Source organism: Pseudorasbora parva, chromosome 23 (genome assembly GCF_024679245.1).
Source record: "Pseudorasbora parva isolate DD20220531a chromosome 23, ASM2467924v1, whole genome shotgun sequence".
NCBI lineage: Eukaryota > Metazoa > Chordata > Actinopteri > Cypriniformes > Gobionidae > Pseudorasbora > Pseudorasbora parva.
This window is the reverse complement of record NC_090194.1, coordinates 1,284,142-1,297,092: the sequence shown is the minus strand read 5'-3', so window position 1 is coordinate 1,297,092 and position 12,951 is coordinate 1,284,142. Positions and strand designations below refer to the sequence as shown.

The following is a 12,951-nucleotide window of genomic DNA, read 5'->3' as shown; positions in this document are numbered from 1 at the left end:
TCATTTAACACCATTATATCAGGTTTCTGGTTCAAATGCTTCGTTATATTGATATAAAACCGTTACGTTTCTTTTCAAATAACATGTTTCAATTAAGTAACCCAAACCAACTTCCCATCATGCTTTGCTGGGGCTGAATTCGGAGATTAAAGGTTTAAATGCAGTGCTATTTTATACATTTTTAACAAGATGAGAAAATGGAGAGACTTTTTAATGTTTAATGTTAATATTTAAAAGTTTGCATTATGTTAGTGTTTTTGGAGGTTACCACTGTGGCGAAGTGTGGAGAATAAGCAGGTGTGTTCCAAAACTTTGACAAAATCCGCATTTAGGAGATATAAACATTCAAAACTTACAGTCTCTCGCTTACGTTAAAACGAATTACAGCTTTTGATGACATCATCACAGACTTTTGTCCAATCAAATGCTCTCTAGAATCTGAAGCCCCGCCCCCTACACTGCTGAAGCTGCGGCTGATCGGTCAGTTGTTCACACATTTACTAATTCCTACATAAGGCTCAGAGCGATAGGAAACGATTGAGTGTAAATATGCTTTCAGTTGAGGCGAATGAAGTCTGGTTTCACTTTAGTTTCACGCACCATAGCAGCGCACACACACGTGTTTGTTTCACTTTATTAGTGAGGACATTACATAGACTTCCACTGATTTTATATCAGGTTAATGCTACTTTCTATCACCTAACGTCCTAACCCAACCCCTATCCATCCCAGAAACATGCAAAACAATAGATTTAAATAAAAAACTTGTTTTGGCCAATTGATAAGCCTTTTTGACTAGTGAGGACCAGTCCAATGTGAAACTAGTGAGTTGTTTTCATATTTTAATATATAAGTGAGGACATTTGTGGCCTTACAAGTATTGCCAAACAAGGCTCACACACACACACACACACACACACACACGTTTGTTTTTGTGACATATGGGGACATTCCATAGGCGTAATGGTTTTTATACTGTACAAACCGTATTTTCTATCCCCTTACACTGCCCCTAAACCTACCCATCACACACACACACACACACACATGTTTGTTTTTGTGAATTGTGGGGACATTCCATAGGCGTAATGTGTTTTATACTGTACAAACCGTATTGTCTATCCCCTTACACTGCCCCTAAACCTACCCATCACACACACACACACACACACACACACACACACACACACACACACACACACACACACACACACACACACACACACACACACACACACACACTGGGTAATGTCCTCATATTTCACCCTCTCTTGTAATACCTGTGTACCAATGGTTCTGGTCTAAATTGATACTACAAACTTCCAACAGGTGTGTTGGGGCTAAAGTTGGAGCCATGAGCCATTTAAATAAGAACTACATTAGATAAGCATGCTTATGTAAAATAACTAGATCAGCAATTGGGATTAAATGGGAAGTTCCTGGGGTGCTCGCAGAACACGGAAAATCTGCTGTTTCTTATTGTGCTTCATGGCTGTGCATGATTTTCAAGCTGTTATTCCACTAGAAACACGTTTAAAATGTATTGCAGAGTCAAATGAATGAATCATGTGGCTGTTTTAATTCATTTGCTGATTTATGATTAATGTTTTTGCTCCGAATGGTTAGAATTTGTCTCGTGTGTTATCTGTTTGTGTGACTCCCTGGAAGAAGAAGAGATTAATTTTAATCCTAATGGGACCTTCCTGGAATAATAAAGGATAAATGAATTGCATGTAAGGTAATGGAGATTGCACCGGTTTAGAGAGCATCGTTCGGCTCTACACTGTAAACAGTGATAAGTTGACTTTACTTAGAAAAGCTGTGGAAACTGATTGCCTTACAATTTTCAAGCAAAATAGGTCATCATTTTGTAGAGTTAACATGTGTACTTGTAGAGGTTAACATAAAACTTGAGTACAAGTAACTCAATTTCAAAAGTTCAGCCAACTTACATATATAAGTTGGGGTTTGTACGCAGAACTCGACATAATTCTGTCTGTGAGCTGAGGAAGTGGACTACCAGAATTATTTTTGGCTTTATTTTACCATTTTATTTGCTGTCTTTTGTCAGTATAACCCCAATAATGACAGCAAATGAACTTGTAGTGGTCTTATTAAGTGTAAAAAAAAAATGTTACCATTGTTGTGTTTTGCATGTTGAATGTTGAAGTCTGTGTGTGACCCAAGCATGGTCAATTGTTGGATATTGTCAGAAATATAGAGGCATTATATCAACACAATTAAAAGTGTGTCGTAAGTGTTAGCAATAAAATGTTAAAAGATCATTAATTGGCATTACATTTTTATATATATGTGTAGATGTGTATATATATATATATATATAATTTGATAATCCTTTGAAATCAGATATCTGTGATTTGGTGTTGCATTGCTGCATCAATAGGAAGAGATTTATAGTAATATCACTTAAGTTCAAAGTGCCCAACCAAAGGGAACACTGATCACCATAACGGTGAGAAATTTTAGGAAATCAACATAAATATATGAAGTCTTCTTATGTGACGCTTTCCCAAAGTATTTAGTTGTATTTTCAATAACATAACAAATAACAAAGTTCAATAACAGAGGTATAGCATGCGAATAGTTCAGATTACTAAATTGGTTTAAGTAAGTTCAACAAATTATTGGACATTAAGTCAAGTTTACTAAAAGGTCTTAGTAAGAACAGCTGTTGGATTTTACAGTGGCCGGGTTTCCTTATCGCTGTCATCATGCTCTCTTCTTCTCTTCTGCTCTTTCAGAAGTAGTCTGTGCTTCTTTTGAATTCGGTTTCTGTATCTTTAGTGCATATCCTCCATTAGCAGGCATTGAAAACTAATAAGCTTTTTTTAAGACTGTCAGATGATTTGTCAAGCTCATTTCTAGTATGCTGATTCAATCAATTATATATATGGTCACACTTTTAGGGTCCAATTCTCACTATTAACTACGACTTCTGCCTCAATAAACTCCTACTTTACTGCTTATTAATAGTTAGTAAGGTAGTTTTTGTAGCGTTTAAGTTTAGGTATCGGGTCGGATTAAGGGATGTAGAATAAGCTCATGCAGAATAAGGCATTAATATGAGCTTTAGACGTGCTAATAAACAGACAATATCCATAACAATAACCAACTAGTTCATAGTAAGAATTGGACCCTAAACCAACGTGTTTACGTTAATATTCATAAAGTCTCCAACAATAATTCCACGGCATTACAGTGTGTTACAAAATTAAAAATATATTTTTAACAACATGTCCTCCAACCAATACACCTATATAGGTTGTTTGTCACTTCCTTGAAAAACGACCCATTGGAGCGTTTACTAAAGGTGCGCCCCTATCGACAATATTTTAATTAATTAAATACGACGCACAGGAGCGTTTTCTAAAGATTTCCTCCTATTGACAGCAGGACACTTTCATTTTGCTCAGTTGGTAAAGCATTGCACTATACAACGCCAACATGTGATCATGCAATCGTGAGTTCGATCCCAGGAAACACGTGTGCTCTTAAAATGTGTATGCACTATTAATCACTGGGTAGGTTTAGGGATGGGGTGTGTGGAGTTGTAAATTAAAAACAATATTTTTGCTAAATGGAAATAGGACAAATGGTGGTAAAAAGTCCACACATTGCATTAAAATGAACACGCATTTTGATGGGTAACGACAGTCATCCGTCATGACGTCAGACGTAACGCGACACTGTCATTATTTTTACTCCAGCTAGAGGGCGCATGACTGTAAAACGTAAATATAGGTCGTAATAAGGAGCTTGAAACACGACCTATTAACTTGTTTTCCTTATTGGCATTTTTTTCTTGTTTTACTTTTTGAATAAAAATTGCTAAATGTTCTATATGCTTAAACACAATCTGTTAGTGTGCATAGAAAGAAAAAGATTACTAAAATAAATAATTATATATATATATATATATATATATATATATATATATACTACCGGTCAAATGCTTTAGGACGGTAAGATTTTTAAATGTTTTTAGAAGAGATAATCTTTAAAAGACTCGTGCATCTGCGCATTATATTTGTGTACAAACATCCGAATAATTAACATCATGGAAACATTTCCTCAGGCAATCATCTCAGCAAGTGGAAATAAAGCGATTAAGCAACTTAATAGTGATTTCTCTTAACTATTTTCTAAATCAATATTACTTGTATATATCGGTCAAACGTTTTTGGACTGTTAATGTTTTTAAAGAACACCACAAGGCTTCATTTATTTCATCCAAAATACAGCAAAAGTGAAATATTATTATAATGTAAAATAACTGTTTTCAATGTGAATATATTTTAAAGTGTAATGAATTTTCCTCCTGATTCCTCCAGTCTTCAGTGTCTCATGACCCTTCAGAAATCATTCTCATATGAGGATCTGATGATCAACACACATTTAGGATTATTATCAGTGTTTTTCAGGATTATCTGATGAATATGAAGCTCAGAAGAACAGGATTTATCTGAAATAGAAGCTTTTGCAACATTGCAGTTCAAAAGTTTTGGGTCAGTAAGAATTATTTTCTTTTTGGGAACTTAAAGAAATGAATACATTTATTCAGCAAGGATGCTTTATATTGATCAAAAGTGACAGTAAAGACATTTATAATGTAAGATTTAAAATATTATATTTGATAAATGCTGTTCTTTTGAACTTTCTATTCATCAAATAAAAAATTGTACACAACTGTTTTCAACACTGATAATAATCATATATTTGTGTTGATCATCACACATTTATGAGTGTAAAGCCCTCAACAGAAATCACTAATAAGTTGCTTAATCGCTTTATTTCCACTTGCTGAGATGATTGCCTGAGGAAATGTTTCCATGATGTTAATTATTCAGATGTTTGTACACAAATATAATGCGTCAAGTAAAGCTTTTCAGATGCACGAGTCTTTTTAAGATTGCCTAAGCTCCGGATTGTTTGACATTGTAAAATGTATGACATAATTTCTAGTTTCTTCTCTGCAAATAAACGATGTTTTAATTTGGAGTCATAAACTGGTGCTGATATTTTACAATCCCTCTGCGGCAGTTCCTCAGGAAAACTGTGTTGAGTAGGAATTATTCAGCTCCCTCTCATGTCTCCATCTCCAGGGAGACTTAAATATGCGTCTGGGTTTTACAAAACAAATTATTACATTTGAGAATGGGTGTGTTTTTTCCATGTGGAATAAAAACTGCTGAAATAAAGACCCATGCGAGTCCGGCCAGTGAAAAGTGTCGTAAACATGAAGTCGTCCCCGGCGCCTTTAAAGGTTTTATTTGTTCCCCTGATTTGGAGGATCAGATTGTTTCTGACGGCTGTTAACGAGAGAGAGAGAGAGAGAGAGAGAGAGAGAGAGAGAGAGAGAGAGAGAGAGAGAGAGATATGAATGAGAAGGTGACATTATTGACTCATCAGACAGTTTTATTATGCCATTTTAGAGGACAGTTCATTATGTAATTATTTACTCAAGCTGTTCAAAACCTTAATGTTCTTTTTTCATGGAACACAAGCACTGTCCAGTCTCCAAAACACACAAACAGAAAAACAAAAAATGCCCCCTAATTATAGTTTATTCTCCTACTCATGCTTCTGAAGGCATAGTAATATCGTCATGTGAGAAACAGGGCTGAAATTGTACGTTTTTATTCACAATCTTAAGCTTTGCCAGAGCTCACAAATAAAAAGTGATTTGTGTTGGGATGGAATTACTCGGTTTCATGGTCTTTTCCTCACTTTAGGAGGATTGTGTTCTGCGGAAGAAGGAAAGTCATTAACCGCTTCTGCTGACGACTGAAAGTGTGTGTGTATTTCTAATCTGTTGTGGAGACATAATGCACATTTACATGTTGAATGAATACGTTTTAATTACTCTGTATTGAAAGTGCAGTATGTAAGAATCACAGCTAGTGGTTGTAATGGGCACTGCAGTCAAAATATAGTTTGCCCCGCCCCCTCCTCCTCAGACTCGACGCTCACCCGGGTTGCCAGTTTGAGGCAGAAATAAACACGATTAGCTCTATCACACACCCGGCGCAATGTGATGGCAGGTGCGACATGAGTGTGTTTTGCTAGTTTCCGCCCAACGCAGTTCTCATGTTAACGTCCAGCTCCACATTGTTTAACGTTGATTTATTGCTCGTTACGCCCAGAACACACCCATGACTCTTTAAGAGACGAGGGACGTCCCTTTTGAACAATCGGGATATTCATGACCCTGGAGCTCTTCAGCAGTCGTGCATCTCACGGGTATATCTGTGGCGATAGCCAACAATACATCGCATGGGTCAAAATTATCTATTTTTTTTTTTATGCCAAAAGTTATTAGGATATTAATTGAAGTGTGTGTAAGATTGTGGCCAAAACTGGCGCTGCAATCCCTTTTAAATGACTAGAGCGGTGTATCCCCCTCCCCCTCCCCCTGACTCGAGGTTGCCAGATTGGCTGCAGGATCAGCAGAACGTTTGTAGATCTGCAGCTGAGGTAACTAGAGCAGATCTGGCAACCCCAAACACTACTGACTTTGTGATTGGTGGATAGGTGGAGGGCGGACACAACATGACATCATCAACATCAGTTTAGGGCTGAACAACAACTTTTAAATGACAATATCCTGCCGGACTTCTGTGGTCAGTGATAGAAGTGTTTGAAATGAACATGATTTCTTAATGTCTAGAGACATATCAGGGTCCTTTTATGATTCATTGAAATACATTTCTTACATACAGTTCCTTTAAGATCATGTTCCATGAAGATATTTACAGTGCCTTGTGAAAGTATTCGGCTCCCTTGAACTTTGTGACCTTTTGCCACATTTTAGGCTTGAAACATAATGATATGACACTGTAATTTTTTTGTGAAGAATCAACATCAAGTGGGACACAATCATGAAGTGGAATGAAATTTATTGGATATTATAAAACTTTTTTAACGGGGGTGCAAAATTATTCGGTCCCTTTACTTTCAGTGCAACAAACTCTCTCCAGAAGTTCAGTGAGGATCTCTGAATGATCCGATGTTGACCTAAATGACTAATGATGATAAACAGAACCCACCTGTGTGTGATCAAGTCTCCGTATAAATGCACCCGCACTGTGATAGTCTCAGAGGTCCGTTTAAAGTGCAGAGAGCATCATGAAGAACAAGGAACACACCAGGCAGGTCCGAGATACTGTTGTGGAGAAGTTTAAAGCCGGATTTGGTTAAAAAAAAAGATTTCCCAAGCTTTAAACATCCCAAGGAGCAAATGGAATAATATTGAAATGGAAGGAGTATCAGACCACTGCAAATCTACCGAGACCCGGCCGTCCCTCTAAACTTTCAGCTCAAACAAGGAGAAGACTGATCAGAGATCAGCCAAGAGGCCCATGATCCCTCTGGAGGAACTGCAGAGATCTACAGCTGAGGTGGGAGACTCTGTCCATAGGACAACAATCAGTCGGATACTGCACAGATCTGGCCTTTCTGGAAGAGTGGCAAGAAGAAAGACATTTCTTAAAGATATCCATAAAAAGTGTCGTTTAAAGTTTGCCAGAAGCCTCCTGGGAGACACACCAAACATGTGGAAGAAGCTGCTCTGATCAGATGAAACCAAAATTGAACTTTTTGGCAACAATGCAAAACGTTATGTTTGGCGTAAAAGCACCACAGCTCATCCCCCTGAACACACCATCCCCACTGTCAAACATGGTGGCGGCAGCATCATGGTGTGGGGCTGCTTTTCTTCAGCAGGGACAGGGAAGATGGTTAACATTGATGGGAAGATGGATGGAGCCAAATACAGGACCATTCTGGAAGAAAACCTGATGGAGTTTGCAAAAGACCTGAGACTGGGACGGAGATTTGTCTTCCAACAAGACAATGATCCAAAACATAAAGCAAAATCTACAATGATGATTCAAAAATAACCATATCCAGGTGTTAGAATGGCCAAGGCAAAGTCCAGACCTGAATCCAATCCAGAATCTGTGGAAAGAACTGAAAACTGCTGTTCACAAACGCTCTCCACCCAACCTCACTGAGCTCCAGCTGTTCTGGAGGAGGAATGGGCAAACATTTCAGTCTCTCGATGTGCAAAACTGATAGAGACATACGCCAAGAGACTCACAGCTGTAATCACAGCCAAAGGCGGCGCTACAAAGGGTTAACTTAAGGGGGCAGAATCATTTTTGCACGCCCAATTTTTCAGTTTTTGATTTGTTAAAAAAGTTTGAAATGTCCAATAAATGTCGTTCCACTTCATGATTGTGTCCCACTTGTTGTTGATTCTTCACAAAAAATTACAGTTTCATATCATTATGTTTGAAGCCTGAAATGTGGCAAAAGGTCGCAAAGTTCAAGGGGGCCGTATACTTTCACAAGGCACTGTATATTGGTCTAAAAAAAACCCTGCAACTTTTCATTTTCCGTTGGTCTTTGTACACAATATAACTCCAGAAGAGTCATGTTTTAAATAGGAAAACATAGTAAAAGTCTTTGGTCTTTTTTGAGCGCGATGCTAATGGTCTAATCAGATTCAATGATGTATGCTAAGCTATGCTAAAAGTGCTACCGCCAGATACAGAGATCGACTGTTTAACTCTAAGGGACTTGGAAAATAAATAAATACCATTTTTTTAAAAAAGTGGAGTGTTCCTTTAAATCACAGCAGTACTTTGTGCTTCCATCAGGGAAAAGTAGTTGACTGGAAGCCCTCCAACAGAGTTAGACGGAAAGCACAAGTCAATGTGGATGAATGAGCATCAAAATACTGCAGAGTTCGACTGAGTTTGATGTCAGTGGAAAATATGGAGAGTGTATCTGCATATTTATTCGCCCATCCTAACCATGCAGGAATACGACTACAATAAATCCAATGGCGTGAAAAGCGCTCTCACACACGGCGCATAATGACAACGCTGTATTTTGCAATCTGAAAATATGATAGCACACGATTATTCCCTCATTTATATCTTTCCATCTGCCGTGACAAGGAGAGCTATCAGGCCAGAATATACAAGCCAACTGTTCAGCACACAGGCTGTGTTTCAATAAAACAGCTTTCTAACAGCACCATTGTGCATAACATATTTCTGTTTGTGGGTTTTTTCCAGCTCTCACTAACTCTCATCTTTAAGTGTATTTGTGATATATTGTGAGGGTGTTCGGCTCTCTCTCCACATGTAGCTTTATGAAACACCATCTCGTCTCTAAGAGACTGTGGCTATTTGTCAGTCGATATGTCACATTAGGCACTAGTGGATAATACAATTTACCTAGCCACTGAGATTACAAATTTTTGGTTTCTGTATAAAACACTCTAAAAAATGCTGGATTAAATACAACCCAAGTTGGGTTGAAAATGGACAAACCCAGTGGTTGGGCGGGGCAGTTTTATTTAGGCCAAGTATTGTTTAAAAATTACTATATGGCTGATTTAAAATAGGTAGGAAATTAAAAATCAGACACATAATTACTAGAGCCAACAATAATAATCAAAAGGTAAACATTTATTGATAAGTGAGGAATATGCTACACACATTAGTGAAAGAATGGGTCGCTCTCAGGAGCTCAGTGAACTCAAGCGTGGGGCCGTGATAGGCTGACACCTGTGCAATAAGTCCATTCCTGACATTTCCTCACTACTAAATATTCCACGCTCAACTGTTAGTGGGATTATAACAAAGTGGAAGCCATTGGGAACAACAGCAACTCAGCCGCGAAGTGTTAAATCCCAGAGCGGGGTCAGCGCATGCTGAGGGTCACAGTGCGCAGAAGTCACCAACTTTCTGCAGAGTCAACAGCTCCAGACCTCCAGACTTCTGTGGCCTTCAGATGAGCTCAAGAACAGCGGAGAGAGCTTCATGGAATGGGTTTCCATGGCCGAGCAGCTCATCCAAGCCTTACATCACCAAGAGCAATGCAAAGCGTGGGATGCAGTGGAGTAAAGCAGCCGCCACTGGACTCTAGAGCAGTGAGACGTGTTCTCTGAGCAACCAATCACGCTTCAGTCTGACAACCCCTTGGACGAGTCTGGGTTTGGCCGTCGCCAGGAGAACGGGACTCGGCTGACTGCATTGTGCCAAGTGTAAAGTTAGGTGGAGGGGGGATTATGGGCTGGGGTTGTTTTTCAGGGGTTGGCCCCTTAGTTCCAGTGAAAGGAACTCTTAATGTTTCACCAAGACATTTTGGACAATTTCATGCTCCCAACTTTGTGGGATCAGTTTGGGGATGCAGTTTGCGTATTGTGGACTTCAGATGATGCAACTCTGAATCATCGTGCACCAACGCTTAATTCAGCTATATGTGACCTTGGACCACAAAACCACTCATGAGGGTCTTTTTTAAAAATGGTAATATATATATCATATAAAAGCTGAATAAATAATCGTTATAATATTTGAAAATCTGGAATCTGAGGGTGCAAAAAATCTAAACATTGAGAAAATTGTAAAGTTGTCCAAATTAAGTCCTTAGCTATGCATATTACTACTGATAATACATTTCTGATATTTACGGTAGGACATTTACTACAGTGCCTTGTAAAAGTATCCGGCCCCCTTGAACTTTGCGACCTTTTGCCACATTTTAGGCTTCAAACATAATGATATGAAACTGTAATTTTTTGTGAAGAATCAACAACAAGTGGGACACAATCATGAAGTGGAACGACATTTATTGGACATTTCAAACTTTTTTAACAAATCAAAAACTGAAAAATTGAGCGTGCAAAAATGATTCTGCCCCCTTAAGTTAACCCTTTGTAGCGCCGCCTTTGGCTGTGATTACAGCTGTGAGTCTCTTGGCGTATGTCTCTATCAGTTTTGCACATCGAGAGACTGAAATGTTTGCCCATTCCTCCTCCAGAACAGCTGGAGCTCAGTGAGGTTGGGTGGAGAGCGTTTGTGAACAGCAGTTTTCAGTTCTTTCCACAGATTCTGGATTGGATTCAGGTCTGGACTTTGCCTTGGCCATTCTAACACCTGGATATGGTTATTTTTGAATCATCATTGTAGATTTTGCTTTATGTTTTGGATCATTGTCTTGTTGGAAGACAAATCTCCGTCCCAGTCTCAGGTCTTTTGCAAACTCCATCAGGTTTTCTTCCAGAATGGTCCTGTATTTGGCTCCATCCATCTTCCCATCAATGTTAACCATCTTCCCTGTCCCTGCTGAAGAAAAGCAGCCCCACACCATGATGCTGCCGCCACCATGTTTGACAGTGGGGATGGTGTGTTCAGGGGGATGAGCTGTGGTGCTTTTACGCCAAACATAACGTTTTGCATTGTTGCCAAAAAGTTCAATTTTGGTTTCATCTGATCAGAGCAGCTTCTTCCACATGTTTGGTGTGTCTCCCAGGAGGCTTCTGGCAAACTTTAAACGACACTTTTTATGGATATCTTTAAGAAATGTCTTTCTTCTTGCCACTCTTCCAGAAAGGCCAGATCTGTGCAGTATCCGACTGATTGTTGTTCTATGGACAGAGTCTCCCACCTCAGCTGTAGATCTCTGCAGTTCCTCCAGAGGGATCATGGGCCTCTTGGCTGATCTCTGATCAGTCTTCTCCTTGTTTGAGCTGAAAGTTTAGAGGGACAGCCGGGTCTCGGTAGATTTGCAGTGGTCTGATACTCCTTCCATTTCAATATTATTCCATTTGCTCCTTGGGATGTTTAAAGCTTGGGAAATCTTTTTTTTAACCAAATCCGGCTTTAAACTTCTCCACAACAGTATCTCGGACCTGCCTGGTGTGTTCCTTGTTCTTCATGATGCTCTCTGCACTTTAAACGGACCTCTGAGACTATCACAGTGCGGGTGCATTTATACGGAGACTTGATCACACACAGGTGGACTCTCTTTATTATCATTAGTCATTTAGGTCAACATCGGATCATTCAGAGATCCTCACTGAACTTCTGGAGAGAGTTTGTTGCACTGAAAGTAAAGGGACCGAATAATTTTGCACCCCCGTTAAAAAAGTTTGAAATATCCAATAAATTTCATTCCACTTCATGATTGTGTCCCACTTGATGTTGATTCTTCACAAAAAATTACAGTGTCATATCATTATGTTTGAAGCCTAAAATGTGGCAAAAGGTCACAAAGTTCAAGGGGGCCGAATACTTTCGCAAGGCACTGTAGCAAGGAACTATTTTCTGCGTAATATCACTGCGCTGCTGCACCCATTCCCTGATTATTACGCTGGAATGAGAGAATAGTTCCTATCTATAATCGGTCTAAAAATCAAAACTTTTCTTTTTCTGTTGGTCTTAGTACACAATGTAACTACAGAAAGGTGCAATTTTAAATTGGAAAAATATTATCTTTGAAAAAATTAAGTCTTTTGTCATTTTTGAGTGTGATGCTGATGGTCTAATGCAATTCAATGATGTATGCTAAGCTATGCTAAAAGTGCCACCGCCAGATACAAAGATCGGCTGAATGGATTCAAAAACGGTAAAACTGTTTAACTTTAAGGGACTTAGAAAATAAGCCTATTTTCAAAAAAGGTGGAGTGTTCCTTTAAGAGCTTTTCACTGATGTGCTTTCTTTATTATTATATATTATATTTTATCTCACTGCAGCCTCCTTGATGACCAGCAGGGCGGCGGCAGACGGCTGTCCTCTTGGCCAGTTTCCCTGCGGGAACATGAGTGTGTGTTTGCCGCAGGTGCTTCAGTGTAACGGCCACAGGGACTGCAAGAACGGAGCCGATGAGGAACGCTGCGGTGAGGACACACTCATCTCTCTCTTGCACTTCGCAGACGGCACAAAATGTAGTACATGCACTTTAAGCTGTTCTCAAAATCATTTCATGCATTTAAAGTGCCTCTATTATGCTCTTTTAAAGGCTTTTAATTGAGTTTTTACGTCTTACATGCATCAAAGGTCAAAAACACATTGATTTTCTCTTAATATACATTACACATCACCACAACGATCCTCAAACGACTCGTCAGATGA

At 39.0% G+C, this 12,951-nt stretch overlaps 1 protein-coding gene across 2 annotated transcripts in view; it reads left to right on the top strand.

The window, feature by feature from the left end:
- The window catches only part of rxfp2a (relaxin family peptide receptor 2a), an 85,269-nt gene that overhangs the window by 4,744 nt on the left and 67,574 nt on the right, over positions 1-12,951 (top strand). For both annotated transcript variants that reach the window (XR_010901234.1, XM_067433245.1), the window contains exon 2: positions 12,573-12,716. Coding sequence is in view for 1 of the 2 variants with exons in the window: in XM_067433245.1 (XP_067289346.1) it covers positions 12,573-12,716 (144 nt within the window). In the remaining variant the exon portion in view is untranslated. The remainder of the gene's footprint in view (positions 1-12,572; positions 12,717-12,951) is intronic.